The sequence below is a fragment of the Typopeltis vanoorti genome, chromosome 11 (assembly GCF_054136105.1).
Source record: "Typopeltis vanoorti isolate ZY-2024b chromosome 11, IOZ_Tvanoo_1.0, whole genome shotgun sequence".
In the NCBI taxonomy this organism is placed as follows: domain Eukaryota; kingdom Metazoa; phylum Arthropoda; class Arachnida; order Uropygi; family Thelyphonidae; genus Typopeltis; species Typopeltis vanoorti.
In genome coordinates this window covers 48,319,899-48,343,728 of record NC_143559.1, presented here as the reverse complement: position 1 = coordinate 48,343,728, position 23,830 = coordinate 48,319,899, and the positions used below count along the sequence as shown (strand labels likewise).

The window sequence follows — 23,830 nt, the reverse complement described above, 5'->3', positions numbered from 1 at the left end:
TTATTTTCAAAATGGCCTGCGGGCTACGGCAAAGAGCTCCGCGCGCCAATTAGGCAGTTAATAATGCCTACTGGAAAATTAATTACATACATTTATAAGTATTGCTATTTTTGTAACGAAATGACGCTAATAATAATATTTTATTCACTTTTGGTAAGCTCAGTATTATAGGATATTAAACAGCAACCGTAGATATATATATACATATGAGAAAACACATTCACAAACAGAAATATGTGTAGTGGCTTTGTGGTATTCCTTAAACAAAAAATTGAATATATTATTTGATATACGTCAGGAAACAAAGACAATTTTGTTATTTCAGAAAATATTTTTATTTCAATGAACACCTTCGATTTATAAAATATACATAATACGCATGGAAATAAAAAAAAATTAAAACAATGAATACTATTGCGATCTAAAGTATATGAAACTATAAAAGAAGAACTATTCAAATAAATTAAAGAGATGGAATTAACACCTACGTACAGAAATATATTAAAAAGTTATTCAAGTGAAAAGAAAGATAAGATAGAATAAGACATTGATATCTTTTTGTTCAAATAGTGTATTTTGATTTGGAAAGGAATTATTTACAGCCAGCCCCACATCTGTCTGTCTGTTGACAGACCTTGCATAAAGATCCCGATCCTGACTTACAGATCTTGTAATTTCAGATGTCACGTATAGTGTATGGTATCCATAGTATCCAACCGAGTTGTTATATATGCTACATTTTATGCAATTCGTATTTTTAAAATTTAATGGAAGGTTTTAATTTTCATATATACAGAGTCATTATCTTCATCCTCTAGTATTACCTTAATTACGGGTGTAAAAATGTTTATTCCACATTTCCATAGAAATGACACATTATAATAATAAAGTCAAAAGAAGGCTACACATAATTTGAATTTACTTAATTTTGCCTGAAAATGACAGAAGGAGTGACTAATTATAAATTTGAATCGCTTTGTTAATAAAAAAAAGTTCAGTTATTGCGAAAATGGGAATAAATGGTTGTTCCAATGTAATTTCGCACATGAAATCATTTTGTCAGAATAAAAGGAAATATTTTGAAAAAAAAAATACGATAAATGTAATCTTAAAAGAAAAAGTAGAACTCGGAAGATGTATCTGTTTTATGTAATAGTAAATTTATTGCTTCACCTTTTATGTTTTTTCTTCAAAACACGTGTTACTGTGAATTTTTACATCAGGTATACATACATTATTGATGTACAATATCAGAATTCCGACAAGAATTTCCTCCGAGCTGAAAATTAAAATTCTGCGATATTTTAAAGTTTTGTTTTTAAATTCTGGGAAACATCTTTAGTTATTTCCCCATCCTGTCTACAGTTTATCCATTTATGGGAACAAAACACACTTCGAATTCCTTTGGCTTGTAACTGAGATCGATTTCGCCTTCATCACGTAGCCCTGAAGTCCGGTTGTGGTATGGGATGTCCTCGTCTGACATTCTTATTTCGTATTTCTGAAGCAGGGAGGTGATGAAACAGAATATGACTATCTTGGCTAGAAGTTCTCCAGGGCATTTCCGTTTTCCTGAAATGGTTTCCATTTCAGGAAATATAATGAACAGCATTAAAATCAGCACATTTATTTTTTATAATCATTTATAAGAAATTCATATAACGTACGAGAAATGACAGAATTAGTGATTTATTATAATTTTACATCGCTTTACCAATAAAAAAAAGTTCAGTTATTGCAAAAAAAAGGGAACAAAAGTTACTCGAATATAATTTTCATTTAAATCATTTTGTCATATATATATATATATATATATATATATATATATATATATATATATATATATATACGTTATATTTGTTTAAGAATGGAACTAATGAACTTCTTATGGTGGTGGTGCAACATCAAGTTGCCTTGGTGTTGCACCACCACCATAAGTCTTGAACCACGTTCAGGAATAAACTTGACTTATTTGTCTGTTTGCTTACTTGGGAAAAAGGATTAAAACCAAGGTTATAAAATTTCTTGGTATCTTTAACATAGCTGGATCCTTGTTTAACACGAACTCTCCACCTACTATGATGTTATTGTAGCATCATATGTGTGTGTGTTTAAACAGATATTAAACATAATTTCTCCTACTAAATTTCATATTTCGCCTATCACCGTCTTTCAATATTCGGGCTAATGCTGAATAACAGAGTACACCGCTGAAGGCGAAAATTAAGCATTGAATCGCAGGGTCACAAGTGTGCGACTCATTGCAAGTCTTTGGAAATGTTTAAGAAGAATTGTACACATGAAATGACCGGAAAGATATCCAATAAAGAATTATTGAGATGGACTGGACATATCTTACGAAAATCTGAAAATCACAAACCAGGAAGAGAGAAAGACCAAAGATAAGCCAGCGGAGAGGATTATAAAGAGCTTGAAAGAATTTAAAGAACCAGACGCAGATTAACAGCGAGGCAAAAAATAGTCAAATCGAGATCAGTGGTCGAGGCTTTATGCTCCCAAAGGAGAGAACAGGAATAAGCAAGTAATGATAATTAAAATACCCCATTTTGCAATCTTGATTGACATTAGAGGAAATTGCACACACCTCAGTAGTATATTCAACCTCTTTTGGACCTTATTGCCCTTTCTGTACTTCTAATAATTCTGTCCACTAGATTTAATATTATGAATCGGATATTTTGGGCTATTCTTCCCTTTCAATACGACCACGAGTTCTGCACCACTATCGCACACATGGTAGGCATACACAAGGTTTCAGTTTTATCTTTAAAATGATGTTCAGTATTGTTAAAATCGGACTTTGCCCACTCCACCATTTAGGTTTTCTCTACATATTTTTCTTCAAATTATAAACCATGAAATAAAGCAATCAGAATGTCGCAAGCATTAGATTATCTTGTGGCGGTCCAAATTCATGGCCAAATGCTAAGATGTTTTCCATCGAATTGTCTAGGTGGAAAAGATCTTGGTATTTAGGTTTCGTTTCTGTTGTCGCTGCTTTTCAGGACTGAATTGTCACCCTCACATTTTCTGCGAATAGTAATTTTGCATGTATCAATATCTTTATCTCAACATTATCTTTTTATAATCATTCTTAACTTTCTAACTAAAGACTGTCGTATCTTACCTGTGGTGAATGGCATGTAATATGGAGGAATTACTAGTTTTTCTCCATCATCAGTGAGGAATCTTTCTGGTAGGAATTCATTAGGCCTGTCCCAGTATTCGGGATCGTTGTGTATTTGCCATAAATTCAGTATTACAGTTGAGTTTTTCGGAATGTCATATCCACCAACAGTAGCGTCAGCTGCTGCACTAAAAGTAATTGAGAAAGAAAATTTCAAGTTTACTATAAAATTACGATTATGAAATACTAGAGTGATTTGGAGATCGAATTCAAATGCTTTAAGAAATTAACAATATTTTGTGATTTCGGTATATAATTGATGTACGGCGATTTTTTTTTAAAACTGGAATTCCATTGTGTGTGTATGTAACATGTTCTAGTAGGATTTCGTTCAGTGACCTGAATCTTCCAAACCTGAATCATATTCCTTTGTTAGTGATGTAAAATTGAGATGTTTCGAATCAAGCAACCTCGAGAGCAGATTGATTCTGAATTATATATTTTTCCAGATTATAGTCAATACTTCCATGTCGATGAGATCGATGTGATATATGTAGTTTAGAGCAGCATGAATCCCAAATATATAAATCTGTTGAATTTCATATAATTTAATTATTTAATTTTAAATATAAAGTATATACTTACTATCTAAAACCACCCGTTGGTATTATCGTTGTGAATCTCTGAGCCTCCATAAGGAATGCGTGCGTGTAAAGCAAGTATTTTCGGTCTGAATAAGTCACTTTCCTATTCATGCCCACTGTAGTTAGTATTTCTTCCCTTATTCGTTTCTGAATATCTGGGTATGCAGAGAGCAGCAGAATAGCCCAAGCAATCGATGTGCTTGTGGTGTCAGTTCCTCCTAACAAAATAGCTCTGATGTTGGATTCCACAATAAAATCTGAAAACAACAGAATCACTTCTTACCTTTCATAGTAAAAGAAACATTAACGGAAAGTATTTCAGTCAAGATAAATAACTTTTAAAAATTGTTTTGTGTAACATTCGATAACATTATTTCTAATGTTAACGAATAAAATAAATTAAACGCATTTAGTATATTTTAAGAGTTAGGTGTAACTCGCACCGGGTGATCTGTTCCCAAGTTTAGTATGGCACTTTCTCCCGAATATTAAAAAAAATTGAAATATGGAAAGAAAATTAACAGACGGCCGTTCAGAAATTATCCTTTCTAGTGGCTATTATTTGAAATCATGTCGTCTACAAGTAGGAATTTGACAAACAACAGTAGGATATCAGTAAATCGAAATTCCTTGTACTCATTATTAATTGTATGGTCCTATTATACTTCACAAATTTTCATTCTAACTTACGAAAAATTACATCAGCGCAACCCAACAGTGCAAATCTACCTGAACTGACATATAAGTAGTAGTAGTGGGGTCACTCTGATCAAGATAAGATAAGGATTCGTGACGTGATTGGCTGATAAGATCATTGACGTCATTGTGTGATTCGCTGTGTGACGTCACGAGGGTGGAATGTTTGGAATTTCCCGGGGGAAAAAGGGTAATTGACGTCACGTCGTGTGTTTTAGTTCACGTATGGAATTGTGGGTTATGGTTAGAGATAAGATAGCGTATGGAATGTTCAGAATTCGCTGGGGGACGTTATTGACGTCACGTTTTTTTCACGTATGGCTTTCTGCATAATAGTTTGCTTATGGAATTGTGAGTGATGGTTAGAGATAAGATAGAGTATGGAATCCTTGTAATTTCGCTTGGGGACCCATGTGTCATTGACGTCACGTTATGTGTTTTTGTTGGCATATGGAATTGTGGGTGATGGTTAGAGATAAGATAGGGCAGTGTTTCCCAAAGTTTTCCTACGATGGAACACTGCACAAATCCTGAAATTTTTATGGAACACCTTGGTTATTTTGTAAAGTATTAATTAATAATTAATTGTTAATTTAGATGATTTTTTATAATTAATTAATAATTAATTAAACATCAATTAAACATAAACATCATTAAATTAATTTGGATGACTCACTATCTGTTACATCACAAACAGCTTCAATAAGAGATTTCTTAATACCAAAAATAAACAAAGTCCCTTGTCTCTTATTCATATTAAATTTTAAGTCTGCAGGCCTATTACTTTTAAAAAATTACGGCACTATGGTTTCAAAACTTTCACCCTACAATACGAACTTGTGAAGAAAATATTCAGTATTACTAGATTTGTGAACCGGATACAGACTACCTTGATCTTTAATTTTAGGGGAAAAATTTTCTTTATACTTCCTTGCTGATTGGCCACTAACATTTGCAACATAGATGTTATTTCTATCTGTTTTGATAACAGCAGATACGTCCCCTTCTTCATTGTTGTAATCGGCTTGCAGACAATTTTTAGGATAGTCATAAACAGAGGTATTCTCTTTCCTGATTGCTGAAAGGTTTCGATGTGTGAAAATTAACGATAATTCATGAATATTTCCATGTTTAAAAATATGCCACTTGGTCACCGACATTTGCTACACAGATGTCATTTTCATCAGCTTTGAGAACAGAGGATACACCACCCACTGTTATAATCTGCTTGCAGGCAATTTTTATGACCGGTCCTAAACAGTGGTATTCCCTTTCCCAAATGTTGAAAGGTTTCGATCTCTGAAAATTAACGATAATTCAGGAATGCTTCAATGTTTAAAAATAGACGGCTTGGTCTCTAACATTTGCCACAAAGATGTTATTAGGTGACCTCGGTCTAAGCTTTTCGACATATTCATGAATGTTATTCTCCTCAGAATATTTCCACTATAAAATATTTATTCATGAAAAATGCTTAGAAAACTAAAATGACAAATTCCAGGAGAACTACTCGCGGAACACTGGTGTTCCGTGGAAAAGAGTTTGCGTGGAACATATGAAAGGTTAGAGATAAGATAGAATAGGGAATGCTTGGAATTTTTTCGCTAGGGGACACATGTCAGTGACGGGAAATGAGATTTTTGTTCGAATGTGGAATTCTTAGTAATGATTAGAGATTGTAATTCTGGGGGATATTTGGTCAAGTGTTGGGGTCTTTGGTTCGATTGTGAAAGTGTTGGAAAATATTTGTCTATGGGTGGCAGTACGAATTTTCCAATATAAGTGTGTGGTATTTCGTTTCAGTTATTGAATATGGGAATTTTCAGTTTAGAGTCAAGAGATGGCATTAGTAATTAGACATTTTCTAAATAATTAATTACAGGCTATCATTAGTTTGCCCCTTAAACACGCACCCAATTTTTTTCTTTCATGTTCACATTTTCAAAATAATGAACTAATCTCAGTTTTTACTGCTTCTATGTCATGTTTGAGAATCTTAAAAGCTTCATTATATTTCCAATTAAATGTTTCCTTTATTAGAAATTCTAAGCAGAATAAATATTCTTAAATATGGAGAACGCATCAATGACACCTAAATTTGTTCATTTAAGTTTACAAATACACATTTATATGACCGAAATATTATTTACAAGTATATTCACAATGAAAAATTAAAACATATAATTACTAGAAATATTTCACTAGATTTGTCTGTCTGGCTATTTTCCTGAAGAAAGAACAGCACAACACACATACACACACACGACCTAAAAGAACGAATTGCAGTAAATAACCTGAAAATGCAGTTGACTCTTGTTCCTTATAGGTTTCTGTCCATTTCCTTAATATCATTCGCAGTGTGGCTCGTGGCTATGTTTTTTCCCACAGTTGTGGATGTTCTCTATTTAGTGACATCATGGGAAGTAACGTCACCGCTATCCTCTTCTGTTAATTTTCACAATGTATTGCGACATATTGCACTAAGACTTGGTAATTTGCAATCGTAATTCTTTTTCCTTTCATGTTCACATTTTCTAAAATAATTAACTATTTCTTTTGGTTTTTCTATTCTAATCTGTTGGCCACATCTAATATAGTAACAAAATTGTCCCTATTTAATTCTGTACTTTATCCATTAAAAAATCACAATTACATTATTTGCTAGGTTCTTTATAGGTTTCTCTCCAAAGTGACATCATTGAATTTAAGTGGAAATGCGACGATTTTTTCTCGTGAATATGTTTCATTTCCTGTCAGTAGAATTATGGATGATGGGTAGAGTATGGACTTCTGACAAGTGAGATGAATTTTGTTTTGTTCACATGCGGTATTATGGTTTTTTTTTCTTTTCCCGTTCCTAGCATTAATTTCACAGTAGTGATTTTTTTTGTTTTTGGCTCGGAAGTTATCAGTATCAGTATGAGATAAGTGACATCACTAATAGATATCTGCAAAAGGAGAGGTGACACATCTCCCTTGAATGAGCAGCTATGTTCTGAAGGAGGGGGGTGAAGGAGAGAGGGAGGAGGGGGTCATTCTAGGGAAGACTGCCATCACCCCCCCCTCTCGACTAATCTGTCACCCTCCACCATCTAATGCTATTTCCCCCCCTTCCCAATGTCGTATTTCCTATGAACTTTTTTTCCCCCAACCCAACAATTTTTGACATATGAGTGACAGAACTAGACACTTCAAAACATCAAAAGGCTGTAAGAGCAAGTAATATTAGAAACTCTCGATGCAGTTTGCAAAAGTTTAAAATCAAGTGACTGCGAGTCCAAACTTATTTCACAACTTTAACACCCATACTATTCTAGTCTGGGGCAATTAAAAACAGAGGCCATAGCAAATAACGTAATTGTGGGTTTTGTGAATAAAATACAAATGAACTGAAAAGTGACAATTTTGTTACTATATCTGTAGATACCTACACCAGACTAGAACATAACAGTCATACTTTAAGTACGACTGTTAGAATTGGATGTTTTACAGAGAGAGAGAGACAGTAGTTATTTTAACCCATCATGTTACTAAAACTCTTAAAACGTTTGGTGCAGAAAATAAAAAGATATTTACTGTGCAGATAACACAAATACAAATTTTGGGGAGTGAGAAGACAGGATAAATTAATGTTCGTACAATGCAACAAGAAGAAAGGCAGAAAACGTTTATGCTGCTTTCGAAAATAAAGACAAAGATACATTTTTCTTTTCTTTTCATACATTTGTACATGATACAAGTTTAAAAACATGCGACTGTCAATCTAAACTTTTTTTTTCAAAACTTGACAACCCATATTATTATATTGGGAGAACAAAAAAAGACAGAAGTGACAACTAATAATGTATTGTGTCTTTTGAAATGAGTAAAGTATAAAATGAATTAAATAGTGACAATTTTATTGCTATAGCTGTAGATGTCTCCAACAGACTGGTGTATTTGTTCATCAGTTTGGAATTAAAGTACGACTTTAAGAATTCAGTGATTTTACAGTGAGACAGCAGATAATTTAACCCAAAAACATGCCTTAAACTCTTGAAACGTTTGGTATAGAAAAAAAAAGATTACCCTGCAGATAACACAAATACAAATTTTGGGGTAATGAAAACACAGGTTAACCTAATGTTCGTACAAAGTACGAACAAGAAATGGAATTGTGCGAGTTTGCAGACAATGAGTACAAAAAATTATAGTCACACAGTACTCTAGGATGTTTAAATATGGTACCTCGTCTTCAGGGTATTCTATTGATATCAGATGTATGGAGCTGTGTTTCCTATTAAGTCCGATCTTAAGACTCTTTTGCATATTGATGTAATGCAATCAAGAAACAGTGAGTAATGAACATTTTCTTTATTGAACTCATAAGAAAATGTTAAGAGTGTAACTGAATTTTGTGAAATATATGTTTTGTGATTTAGGTTACACGTTAGAATTTTTCTCTGTGAATATACTTATAAATAATATTTCAGTAAAATAAAATATGCATTTGTAAACTTAAATGAACAAAAGTTTTGTGTTGTTGATGTGTTTTCCACAGTGAAATTTTTACTCACTTTTTAGAAGTTGATATATAAAACCATAACTTTATACTTTAATGCAATTCTGTTTAATTATTGTAAAAAAAAGTTAACATTTCTTTAGGAAAAACTAATGAACAAGATCTAGAAAATTAAATCTATACGAGACCATATGTGTAAAAATCGGTGACAAAGAAATCTTTAAACAGAATCATTAACACAGGTCATAATACATCATAATACAAGAAAATGTAAATGTAAAAAAAAAATTATCAGTGCAAGTCTTAGAGCAACTGTCAAACTACAGCGTGAAAACGAACAGAATAGAATATCGGTGACTTTACTTCCAATTGTCTCATTTCCTTTCAGTCAACACTTACTAAAGCAAAAGAAAAATACGGGCGTCTAAAGTATAATCTGGAAATTGTAACAGAGGAATTAAGTTGAAAATTATAGTACCAAACCTAATATTCAGTTGAAATAAGAATTAATAATTATTAATTTGTGTTAGAAAAAATACCTAACATAATAAATGAGTGAAAAATATATATACGTATATCACTACTGTGAAAGTAATGATGGGAATGAAAAAAAAAAACCATAATGCCACAAGCGAACAACAACAACAAAAAAAACTCATCTCACTTGTCAGAAATCCATACTCTACCCATCACCCATAATTCTGCTGACAGGAAGTCAAACATATTCATGACAAAAACGTCGCATTTCCGCTTAAATTCAATGATGTCACTTTGGAGAGAAACCTATAAAGAACCTAGCAAATAATGTAATTGTGTTTTTTTAATGGATAAAGTACAAAATGAATTAAATAGGGACAATTTTGTTACTATATTAGATATGTCCAACAGATTAGAATAGAAAAACCAAAAGAAATAGTTAATTATTTTAGAAAATGTGAACATGAAAGAAAAAAAAAATTACAATTGCTAATTACCAAGTCTTAGTGCAATATGTCGCAATACATTGTGAAAATTAACAGAAGAGGATAGCGGTGACTTTAAGTTCAGAAAGATGTCACTAAGTAGAGAACAACCACAACCGTGGGAAAAAACATAGCCATGAGCCACAGTGCGAATGATATTAAGGAAACAGACAGAAACCTATAAGGAACAAGAGTCAACTGCGTTTTCAGGTTATTTACTGCAATTCGTTCTTTCAGGCCATGTGTGTTGTGCTGTTTTGTGTATCCTGTAAAGTAGAAAAAAAAATGAGCGAACCCAAAATCCTTTGGAATTTTTCTTTCTTCAGGAAAATTGCAAAAGACAAATCTTGTGAAATATTTCTATATAATTACAGGTTCTAATTTTCATTGTGAATATAATTATAAATGATATTTCAGTCAAATAAATGTGCATTTGTAAACTTAAATGAACAAAGTTAGGTGTCGCTGATGCATTCTTCATATTTAAGAATATTTATTCTGCTTAAAATGTCTAATAAAGGTAACATTTAATTAGAAAAATAATGAAGTTTTTAAGATCTTAAACATGACCTAGAAGCAGTAAAAACTGAGATTCCAGTAGTTAATTATTTTAGAAAATGTGAACATGAAAGAAAAAAAAAGTGTGTGTGTGTGTGTGTGTGTGTGTGTGTGTGTGTGTGTTTGAGGGGGGGACACCAGGTTGGGGACACCAATGATAGCCTGTAGTTAATTATTTAGAAAATGTGTAATTGCTGATACCATCTCTTGACTCTAAACTGAAAATTCCCATAGTCAATAAGAGGAACGAAATACCACACACTTATATTGGAAAGTTCGTACTGCCACCCATAGACAAATATTTTCCAACACTTTCACAATCGAACCAAAGACCCCAACACTTGACCAAATATCCCCCAGAATTACAATCTCTAATCATTACCAAGAATGCCAATTTCGAACAAAAACCTCATTTTAAAGTCACTGACAGGTGTCCCCCAGCGAAATTCCAAACATTTCATACTCTATCTTATATCTAACCATCACCCAGAAGTTCATACATGAACAAAAATACATGACGTCACGTGAATGACACATGTTCCCCAGAAAAATTCCAAACATTCCACACTCATCATATCATACAGCAGATCACCAATGACATCAATGATCTTATCAGCCAATCACGTCACGAATCCTTATCTTATCTTGATCTTGATCTTGTTCAGAGTGACCCCACTACTACTTTCATATAATAATTCTGGAAACTCCATCTCTAATCCGCAGAGGTCTGCACTAATAAGAATAACTCCTCCTCACTCTTATACATCTGAAAAGACAGTCGTTCCACATCTCTTCATTACTGTGAAGGCAATCACTTACAACTTATAACCCAAAACAGAAAAGACATCAAGTGACCACCTCCTTGTATCCTTCAAGCAAATTTTTCCCCTTTTAAAATCGACTGCAGAAAATTTGTAAACCTAGTTCTTCTAGATGTTCCTCCCCACGTAAATGCTGTACATATACACACATACATATGACGTAATACAGTCCAATGTGTGTATAAATGTTCCCACGTTAAGTAAAAGTTCTCTGTATAATTCCTAACCTTTTCTAGTTTAGAAAATGGTAGCGATACGGAAGAGAAATGCAAACCAGTAAGGAAAAAACTGATCCAGGTGCGTTATAGTGAAATCAGCGAATATCTATTGCATGTCATTTAGTCACTTTATTGATAATGTATCATCATTAATTATAATCTTTTGATTGGTTTACTTATTGCAAAAGTTACAGCAAAGTACTTGGGTTTCTATTCTTTTTTCTTCAATATATTTTCATTATAATTAATGAAGTCTAAGAGCAAAGCCTTACCGTGCATATTTTTATTAGCGAAGTTTCTCTTTGGCATTTCTGACAACATTTCTTCGATGAATTTTCCTGTTCCTAAAAGTGAAGTGTTCTTGAAGTCTTCAACCTTTTCTCTTAAAGAAAGTAATTCGTTATGTACTTTTAAAATCTATTAGATACAGATATGTATATTATTATTGAAAAACGTTTATATTCGAATACCTCTAAAGATAGTCCACCCACTTACTTAATCTTTTTATTGAGTTGTGCAACTGGAGGAGTAAATTTCGCAAATGTCCCAAAATTGAGAAGTTTCGACAACTTGAGTAAGATTGGTATAAACACATACACTGCTCCTTGGTAGGTCATTCTGCTCATTGCAGCAACTCCGTCATCGAGAACTGTTCTTTTAGGATCCCAGTAACTAAATCTTTCTCCGCAAGTAGCATGCCAGATGATGTTATTAATACTTTTAGACAGATACTTTTGGAACGCAAAGGGATTTCCTTTAGTTTCAGCAATTTTCTTCAGAAACAGTGATATTTCTTCCTATAAAATATTTTGATTTTAACAATCTTGAAAACAGAGATATTATACTGAATAACGTTAACATTATTATCATTAAACTAATAACATTGTCATTATATTGAACAATATAATACAGCATGGGCAATTCGGACTGCTTTGTGGAGAAATGTATGCGTGATCTGGTTGGAATTACTACTCAAACTAATCCTAATCTCATCACAGATAATAATATAAAGTGTAACTATTGTTGTTTTCAAAGGCAACCTAATACCGAACATCAGATAACTGCTGCTTAAATTCTTTAAAAGGAGAGCTTTTAAAGCAATTACTGGTTTTCAGACATATTTTCATTTATCGTGATATTAATGCGTAAATAGTATAAGTGGTGGTTTTGTCTCATGCGCTAGAACAGCAGTATTCTACTCTAAAGGATGTGATAGTTTTGGTATTATAACTGAATTGAGTCCATTTCATAGCAAAAGATAGAAGAACGAAAAGCCACCACAGTTAATTACTTTAATTGTATGTATTATATAAAGTTTCAAATCCTAACTCTTAGATTTCTCATAAATAATTTAAAGAGTTTATGTGGCTTGTAAAGATCGTCCTAGTAGCCTACTGAAGAATTAAATCGGCCTTTTCAAGATCACCCATAAATAGTTGTGATATTAAACTAACCTGAAAAATATCTTTTAAATTTATCTCCGTTAATTTTAACCAGATTCACCATCTGATTGATTATAATAAATATTTCAAGTGGCTTGAAATATTTATATGATTTTTTAATAAAACGTGAAGACAAAAAATCTCACCTGTGTCTCATCTTCATCCATGAAAGTTCCATTCTTCAGGCTATAACTGAATACCCGTTTCAGTTCTCTCCATAAGCTCCCATTATATGAAACAAGACCTGAATAAACATAAAGAATTATACACGAAAGAATTTATTTATACGGAATATACACGCACGACACTACACCCTATTCCACACACTACTAGTGAAATTTCTGGGTACATACAAGTTCTCTTTATTCTAGAATGTATTGATTGGTCTCATCATAAAAATCAAAGAAACAATGTTGGAATCGTATTGGTTTCAGCAGCTTACACATCTCGTTTATTTATCTCATCACCGAGTACTGAAAATCTGCGCTGACCTCTTACTATATATATTTATACAAAAATATGCATATACATACTTTTATACATGCTATATACAAATTGTATATAGTATGTATAAAAAAAAGAAAACAAATAAATAAATTCAGTTATAGCCTGATGAAAAATAAACTGATTTTTGAAGGTCATCTTCGTTGTATTGTAATATAATCTGATTATCTGCATACAGCATTGTATTGATAACAGTCATTTTAGTTAATTGGATACTTTGTTTTATTGTTTTCCATATTTTACTGATTTGATTTGTCGTTTGTCTTGTATCTGATCTATTGATATTTGATCTCTCCTTCTATTTCAATAATGCATTGTTGTACGAGACATTAATTGGAAAAGGAGTAAACATCGGTGTATGCCATGTGAACATCTCACTGAACTTCGTGCGTCCAGGAAAGTAACACTGTCCAATGTTCCACCGGAAATAAGTCACCAAATGCTTCCCAGATTAGTGTCAAAACACGGCGCAGAGACAGGCAAAATCCGAACGCTGAAGGACTCGGTCACGAAGCCTGAGTTAGTTTACATCAAGAGTTTTAGAAGACCGGCTTTAGGTTATTTCGGTAACAAAACAATAATCGCCATACCAAAAATAATAAATACGGAAATAGACGGAGTACCTTCCACTTTCACATTACTGCTCAGTGCCACTTAGAAGGCCATGGAAAGAAATCATGCCGATACTGAAGAATGAGAAACCAGCTAACGATACTACAATCTTAATGGATTAGGAAAACAGAAACACGAGACATCAAATCCAAATGAAGATGCCACACTATCAGGAAAGGGCAAACAGCTCACGTACAAAACGTTCACCCAAATAGTGAGAATCAAAAGTCAATTCCGCTAACGAAACTGCTTTTGGAAATCATTTGTGTAAATCGCTTAAATACAATCTTAGAGAAAAGGAAATAGGAAATAGATAAATTAGCAAAATCACATGAAAAAAACGAAGAGGGGGAGCAAGGATATAATTCGGAAAAACAGCTAAAGACGAACAACCGCAGTTACTATAGGGAATACCTGTCTCCAGACATTCTGTAGACAGGGATCTCAATAGCCCGCATAGGATGAAGAAGAAACTGACAACACAAGTCTTTCTCACAGGTTTTTCTAAGAGCTAAGCAGCATCAGAGCTTCCTTATGAAAGTTCGAGGCTCAGAGCATAAAAAACGGCTCACATCATACAACTACAAAGTCGACATCAGTGGTCTAATCATTCAATTTGAAGGACCTTCAGCCAGTGGAAGCACAGGCTTTATATAATTAGTGCACTCATGAAGACTACGAGTGGGAAGAAGATACAAGTAGTTAATGTATACAAACAACAGGATGAAAGATTTACAGTGCAGGCACTGGAGTTCAAACAAAGTCATGTCTGCAATGGTGATGAGGGCCACCTCAGACTGACAAATTGTTTCAAGTGCATTCTGGACACTACAATAGACAGACACCAATGCCAAGAACATCATCGCGCCTTAGTTCAGCTCCTCTAGGAATGAATGCTTATTCAGAGGAATCTGAAGAAGCATCATTCATTCTCGCGTCAAATGCACCAACAACAGGCAGTAGTCACGTCCTCATGATTCTGAGCAATTCCATTCCTAGAAGCCACTGCACGTTCCCATTTGGAGCATTCTACAAGCAAAACTCTACTAAGAGCACAACACAGGCATAGAAACGTCACACACGTACCAACAAAATACTTCTTTACATTAGATTTATTTACATAATATTTATTTACATAATAAATAAATTATATATATGATATGCATACAAATTACTAACTAAAACGTATTAATAAACGTTAGCTAGTAATTTATGACATTTATATAGACGAACAAACAGCTAGCGTAGTTGGAGCCATTTTTAATGGTTTTACTTACCTAATTTTCCGGGTATCAAATTAAAAGTTTGGTTTGGTGGCCTGGCAAGCAGTTCAGTGCAGTTTAACGCTTCTTTGGCCACTTTACAATCACCAATGACAACTGTATGCATTTGTCCGAGATAAATCCTGAAACCGTTCATAGCGAAAAAATAAAACTTATGAATAATATCGTCTGTAGTATTTAGTAAATACTTTCATTTAACTTTAATACAGAACAATAATATAAATAAATTGCCTTGAAGCTGAAATACGTAATATTTTTGTGAATTGTATGTGTTCTATAGACTGACAGTTTTGCAGATTTAAAATGTTACATAAGCAAAGGTAATACATGAATAATATTTTTGAATGGAAAACTATTCACAGTCTGAGCTTCTAATTATGACAGTCCGAAAGAGTGTAAATTATATATTGCTTTAAGGATGATAACTTTTTTTAATGGATAAATACTGCCATGCTTTCAGATTATTGATGGAACTAATCTCAACTCACGTTAACAAACATCCATCCATCTATCACAAAAAATGCACAAAGTTTGCTATGATTGTACCCACCAATCGCCTTCACCTCGGTGCCAAAATTAATGGCGATCGATAGTAAACCTTTTCAATTGGTTTTATACAGAGAAAGTTGATTTTTTTTTTATCTAGCAAAACATGCAAACTCATCAGCAGAACATTGCGATATACAGGAATAATACAAAGACCATCCGAAGCCCATCAGTTATGAATTTGCACCACTTTATCTTGGCTATTATTCTTTCCATTTCCAGGGTCTAATCGTGTTGTGTCGACACCTGCTCAGATTAGTAAATTGTCATCTTTTGGTCTAATTTACATCTTCTGTAATTGGGTAGTTAGCTTGCTTTCTCTCCGGCCATGTTTGCTGTGTATGTGTGCGATCATATACGATTATTTTCGAGCTTTCCAACCGAGGATCTCTTACATTGACCAATAATGCTATCAACAGTTTTGATGATGATGATGGTATCCGTAGAGTTCACTGAAAATAATTTATCGAAAGACAATTTAACGAACGACAATTTACCGAAAGATAATTTATATAAAAAAAAAATAATGGAATAAACAATTCATCGCAAATCAGTTAATCGAAAAAGCAATTAATCGAAAGGCAGTTCTCCGAAAAACCAATTCACCGATCAGAAGTTAATTGGAAACACAATTTATCGAAACGCAGTTGATCGAAAAACTACAATTAATCGAATTGTTGATTCCTTCACAAGATCTTCTTGGACTAACGTTTATCTCTACTTGTTCTGCGTAGAAATATATCCCACGTATAACTTTCCCAAACTCTAATGAAACTAGGAAGTATCATTTCTTATTGAGACGCTATTTTTCACCAGTCCAGCTTCCGACTCTGTACAAATCCGAAATTCGTCATCCTTAGAAGACTGTTCGTGTTTTGAATGATGTATCAAAATTCACTTTAAATTTTTTAATGTCATTTCTTCTTCTTCTCTTTCTTTTCGTTCTTCTTCTTCTTCTTTTTTTTATTATTTATTTATTTTTTTTATAGGCACTTCCACTGGCACGCTCAACTGAAATTGATATCATCATTCCTAGCAATGTTCATTCAATAATACTAACTGCACGTATTTGATTAAATATAAAATTAATTTTTTGTGTGCATTATTTAATTTGCAGTTACATAGACGAATGATATCTCATAAGTGCCTTTTTCTCATATTTTAAAATATTGTTTGATATATTAAATTTCCATGTTACTAAGCTTTTCCTAAAAGTAAGCCATGCCTTTTAATGTCGATGGTTTTTTAATTATCTTTCTTAAGATTATTGCTCACTACCACAGAAATATCAAATTTTGACTTTCAGTACAAATTCGAAAAAATTTCATTCCCAAAGTTTAATTATAATTAAATAATAACTTACATTGAGTTAAATATTAATAACATCATTTACACTATTTGTATTTATAATATTTATTATTCTCTCTGAACAGAACAGGTTAATATTTTTATAATACGTAACACTGAACAGTGATTATTTTATTAGTAAGGTCTTTCATATTTGACTAATAATATAATGTTAACCAATTAATTAAATCTCTTTACATTTCATTTCGCATGGAATTTAATTATTTTTGCTTGGAATCCTCTATAGAAATCACATTGTTTCTGACAAAAATATAATGCATGAAGATAAGGGAATAGGAGATGGCTACGGTGCTCTCTTCCCTGGATGTCAATTAAAATCATTGACAGTCTTTGCCCGGCTATTTGTGACTAGTTAAGGATAGAGATTGGCTGATCTCCAGTTTCCAAAAGTTAGTTATTACTAAACCACATCACCTATTCCCTTTAGGGAATCAAAGGCACTAAGCGATTTATTTGTTTATAATATTATTTAATCAGTTATAAAATTAATTTTTATATCTCATTTATTTGATTGCTTATGATTTTAAGTTTTCAATTTGCTTAAAAATACCATATCTTGTTTATATACGCCATTAAAATCATTTTGGTCTTGTGCGATTTTATCTACGCAGTAAAACGTAACTTCCTCATCGTATTTCTTTCTAAAATATTCTGGTTGTAATCCTTAGTTGAAGCGATTACTTAATTGATACTGTCATAAATTTATGAAGTTATTAAAACGATTGAAGAAATATAAATCTTTCCCTTTTATAAGTTTATAAGTTTGTGAGAAAAATTGGGTGGAAGAAGTCGGATGTTAGTTGATCAGTAAAAAAGCTGGTGCTAGAATCTCCTACCTCTTCTCTTATAAATAAAAATTTCTGAGATAATTTAATTTAATTTAATTTAATATATAATTTTTATGAGCTTTTGGTAAGTACTAAATTTTATGTCATCGATCAACAGACAGCAACTGATTTATACAAAACAAAAACACAAAAAACACACCTACAATATGTGTGCTGCATGCCAAATGGGATTAATGTCTAAACACAGCTATTTAGCTTTATTACATTCACTGCTGTATAACACGTTATATTAAATCAAAAGATAGCAGCTGTGTAATAAACTAAGAAGAAACTAATTTATTGCACCATAATTGGCACTTCTGTAAAGAAAACCAATTTTGCTATTTCTGGGTAAAAAAAATTGTTTTACTTACCTTAGTTATGCAATATATACATACAATTATAAAATTAAATAAAAAAACGAAATAAAAATTGTGAAATAGAAGAAATTAGATTATAAAAGAACAGAAAATAAGTAAAAGAGAAAGAAATAACACATCTTAAAATGTCGAAAAAATGTTATCCAAGTTGATAGGAAAATGACACGGTAGGTAAAATAATTCATTTTCTTTTAAGTCCTTGATGTTTCTTTCTTCAACTAAGTATTTGATAAAAGATTTGACTTACGAAAATACATTTCCATATTTCTTGGCAATGCTTTGAAAATCCCGGTGTTGAAATCGACTAAGAAAAGGAAAATAACCAACAATTGGCAAACCACGTGGTCCTGGTGGTATATTTTTATACTTCTTTGCGTTCACTTTAAAAATATTTAGAATGAAATACACAAAAAGCACTATACACGTGATAGCTAATATCGATGAGCTTGTGTTTTTCAGATCGATTCCTTCCGGTTCGTAAGCCATGGTGTTTCCAACACGAGGATTTTTCTACAACTGCTTGATGCAGTTTATTTATCATATATAAGATAACTTCTGAAACAATGACGTCTATTAGATACAAGGGTATTTGGTTAACATAATGATTACATAATTATAACCTTGATCTTTTTCTAAATATATTTGAACCGCACAGATTTCAAATAAAGATCGAATAATATTATATATTTCATTTAATTAATTTTGTAACCTTATTTACGAAAGTCCACTGTTATAACAGAAAGGATAACGTATTTTAATAATGTTTTATTGATTCAAGGTGACCTCGAATAATATCCAAATTGCTAAAGATAAAGCGCAAAGGGAAAGTATTGATGATCTACACTATTTTATCTACACACGCCATGTAGATAAAAGCTGTTCTAGCACGTGTCATGCAAAAAAAATTTAAAAAAAAATTGATTTACATAATTTTGCATTGAAACAGCAGGACGATGGACACATATTTCATAAATTCTCTCAAATCATTAATATAATTTTATTATCGTATTCCCAACAAATTTTCTTGTTATTGCAAAACAACAAAACAAAAATGGAAAATCATCGAAATTCTAACATAATTTCATATTTCAAATTGTTTTTGTCAATATATAGGGAAGAGAATTTCTATGAGCAAAAATCCTTTTCTCAACGAGTTTTGAACCTGCAACTACACACGTACGGACAGGTGAACTAGAAACTTCTATTTATTACCGTGTTGGACTTGCTTCACTCTTAAAGCACATCTGCAGTTTGGAATAGATTCCACAAGGTGTTAGATTCCATCAAAGTACACAATATACCAGGCATTAACCGAACAGTCCTCGAACTGGTTCAGATTTGAGAGAGAGATCACTGCTGAATAATTGTTGTGCAATGGACAGTAGCATTGTCGTCCATGAAACAACTGGCACCTTCTGGATAAAAAGTGAACATTGAAGGATGGACTTGATGATCAGCAACAATGTTCAGATATCTGCGGGATACTCGATCCTCCAGAAATATTAGGGAACTCGTTCCGTGATAACAGAACATGGCATCACCTTCAGAACTCTGAGTTGCGTTTACAAGGCAAGCTGGGTTCATCATTCATGGGTTCTGCAGGATTTTCCACCTACTGTCGGTACCGGTCCACAAGACTTTTTTCAGGTCTGCCGGTGTCAAGTCACCATATACCAGACATCACTGTAGATCGACTTTTTAGTCCTTCGCAGAAAACAGTGGTTTCTGTATAGGCTGCCAATACCGATCGTCTTTATTTCTTTGCCCATATGTCTGTGGGATATGAGTGGAAAACAGCGTTCATTAAATGCTGCAGTCAAGTTCCGCACACAAGTCTGTCGAGATCGCTGTCGTTAAAACGACAGGGATCTCGTTCCTGTCATATCATAGTTATGCATCCTAGACAAGCAAATTGGACTATTTTACTACTGGTTAAGCACTCGGGATATCTTGCCTTCTGAGCAACCTATGAACTCCGCGCTTTTCAAGCCACACGGGCGCCCAAAATAAGCCATTTATCGCACTTCGAAAGTGCCTTGGTTTTTACTATTATGATCAACACTCTTGATGATCACCGACAAGTGGCATTCTTAAATAGTTAAAAAACATTGAGAACCGTGGCTCAGAACATGGGTTTCCATGGTACGACACCGTAATATGCAAGCACCGCATTACACGAACCTCAACACGCAGCGTTGTCTTTAGTGGTGCACGGAAGGTCTAATGTGGAAACGTGGAAAATTTTGTTATAGATCGATGAATCGCTCTGCACCTTCTACCGAGTAGATGGTCAGTGTATGGCGAATACCAGGTGAACATCTCTCATTAGAGTGTGGAACCCCAACTATGAAATTCAGAGGTGTGATGGGATGGTGCTGGTTTGGCGTTGGACCTCTGTTTGTGGTGAGTAGAGTTATTTGTACTTTCTGAACAATGCAATGTTTGAATGCAGTTCATTGAAACCTCGTTTCAATGAACTGCACTGCCTGAGAATAATTAGGTACTAATAGAAATTTAGATACAAATGTGTTACTAAAACGTCCCCTGGCTTTGATGGCATTTCGCCAATTGACATGAAGATTTGTGAACCACAGTTTTCGTGTATTCTATGTCGCCACTTTATGCTTTTTTTCCCACACGCTTCTATCCTGATCCTGGAAATTAAGCATATCCAACCTACCTAATCCCAAGAAGGCTGACAGATCCTTGAGAATTGACCTACTGCCCCCCCCCTCTCTCATTTCAGTCCTCTCTTAAGTCAGTTAACGTCTATGCTATCTTGAAAGTGCTCAACTAATAAACGACCATCAGTGTGGATTCCGCTGATTCCGTTCAACAGGGGATCTGCTCACCTATGTTACACATCTCTAGGTAAGCGTCATGGAAAAACGAAATCGACATGGGGTTGGGATTCGCAATATCCGTGGTAAATGTTTATCAGAACTATAATCAATAATCTCAACAAATGCATTGAAACATGTGCAGTACCATGCAACAATCCCTTCACAGTCAAACTCCATATTCACAGAATAAGTTTCTCTTCCTACTTCATTCCTTCTGCAGTTGCTGTTTTTTGAAACAGTTTTCCTTACCATGTGTTTCCCAAGGAACACAATTCACAGGACTTCAAATCCAAAGCGAACAAGTTCCTCGTTTCCTAATTCTCTCCCTATATGCGGTACTAATGCATATAGGTTGACGAACCAACCTCTCGTAGGACAATATAAAAAAAAATCGCTGCTTTGGAAATGAAGTTGATTATTACTCTAACTAAAATTCCATTTATTCAATATCATTGTTAATATTATTATCTGAAAATCAGACTCAGATGGCTTATATTTCTCTAATTATACCATGTCATGAATTTATAGAAATACGTCTTCTGTGATCCAGTCGTTTATGTATTGATGCCAAGATTGCAAATACAACTCGAAAGGTAATTGCAATGCTGAAAGTTATCTTAATAAGTAAAGACAAGGAAGTCATTTTGCAAGTTTACAGGCCTTGATATGACATCACTCGGACTATTGCACGCAGGTCTGGTCTCCTGGTCTCTAATAAGATCATTAGTATTGTTATGCAAACGTTTGTCACTAAAATGGGCAAAAAAAATGGTGTCTCTGCAAATTTTAATAAATATTTGAAATTCTGAATTTCAATGGTATCTCGTTCAGAATAAAATTAATATATGCATAAGGAGAGACCAAAGAAATCTAAAAGGAAGTTAGACGTTTCTCGAAACATTCCATTAGTTCACGAGGTACGATATTCCGACAAAAAATGCACATTTATTTGTCTATTTTTACTGATGTTAGGGAGTAGAATTAATTACTGTGTAACATCAGTGAAAATTGTAGATTGTGTTTGCACATTTCTTTAATGATATTTTGTTTTGAGGTTCTGTAAAACATCCCGAGTGATTGTCCCATACTGTTTACAGTTTAATTATTTCTAGGAACAAAACACACTGCGAATATCTTTAGCTTATAACCGAGGTCAAGTTCGCCTTGATTATGGAGTGTTGAAGTCCAGTCTCGATATCTGTAGGCTTTGTTGCCATTTTTATTTCGTACTTCTGAGGCAGGGTGGTGACGAAACAGAATATATCTTGGCTAGAAGTTCTCCGGACCTTTTCGTTTTCCTAAAATGGAAATAAAATTCAAAATGAACATTAAAACTAGAACATTTAATTTTTTTTTTCAGTCAAAATTTAAGAAAAGTTTTCTCAAGTTTTAAAATGAAATTAAATATGGTTGAAAAAACTCTGCTCATAATCCAAAACGAGTTACTTGAAAAATTTGTCACACATGAAAGGTAACAGAAAAATTATTCAAATGAATCTTCTCCTTGTATCAATTATCTGAAACAATGAAAATATACATTTGTTTCATGTACTGAATTAAAAAAAAATCTTTAAGCTAAAGACTGACGATCATTTTTCTGTTGAAAACTCGCTCTTCTGCTAGATATAAAATTAATACTGGCATGAGATGGAGGGCTGAGTTGATAAATTGGATATTTTTAAATTTTAAATTTAGTTTGACTATTGTAACGGCCAAAGTCATACCGGGAGAAAACATGAAAAACAAAACCAGGAGGAGTGGTTGGCGAAAGATGAGCTGGTGAAGAACGATAGAACAAGTGCTTCGAAGGACTGGAAAGAAAAAATAGACACAGATGGAGAGAGATGAAGATCTGTGGTCAAGGCCCTATGTTTCTAAATGAATGAAGTGGAATAATTAAGTAATAGTTATGATAATTAAAACACTCCATGATGAAATATTTACCGAGACATGCATCGTACATTGTACAGAGACATACATTGATTCTATATACTCTTTATATCTTCCTTGGACATTAATTTTCAATAATGTCACCTTGGCGCTGAACTTCCCTGTCAGTTCCCTGATCTTTTTGAAAAGATCTATTGTTTTTTTCTTTCTTCGTTTGGTCTTCTATTTGGCATTCCTGGTTAAAGTCTTTTTCTTTGTCTCTTCTGATTTGTCTTCGAAACCGTGCATTCAAATGCCGTACTACTTCCTGAATATTTCCCGTGGCCTTCAATTTTTCCTTTCCTGAGAAGCTTTGATGGCATCTTTTGATGGCCACTTAAACGTCTTTCAAACTGTCAAAATATTCTTCTTTGCTTCTGTTTTAATTATATCCTTAATCTCTTCTCAGAGTTCACCTGGCTCGCTTTCACACAAATCGAGAGTGTTGAATCTGTAGTGTATGCTAATATTGTATTCGGCCGATAGGTTTCGAAGATCATATCTCGTTGACATTTGTGTTGTTTTCATTTCCGTAATTTCACATGTAT

General features: G+C 33.3%; 1 protein-coding gene across 1 annotated transcript; it reads right to left on the bottom strand.

The window, feature by feature from the left end:
• Positions 1–384: 384 nt before the first annotated feature.
• LOC150101558 (cytochrome P450 2J4-like) lies at positions 385–18,994 on the bottom strand. The gene is made up of 8 exons (XM_090400679.1): positions 18,758–18,994; positions 15,384–15,511; positions 13,137–13,234; positions 12,044–12,345; positions 11,821–11,930; positions 3,794–4,049; positions 3,149–3,336; positions 385–1,572 (listed from the first exon to the last, which is right to left on the bottom strand). The coding sequence occupies exons 2-8, from the start codon at positions 15,493–15,495 to the stop codon at positions 1,367–1,369; spliced, it is 1,272 nt and encodes a 423-aa protein (XP_090256805.1). The 5' UTR covers positions 15,496–15,511; positions 18,758–18,994; the 3' UTR covers positions 385–1,366.
• Between the last annotated feature and the right edge of the window lie 4,836 nt (positions 18,995–23,830).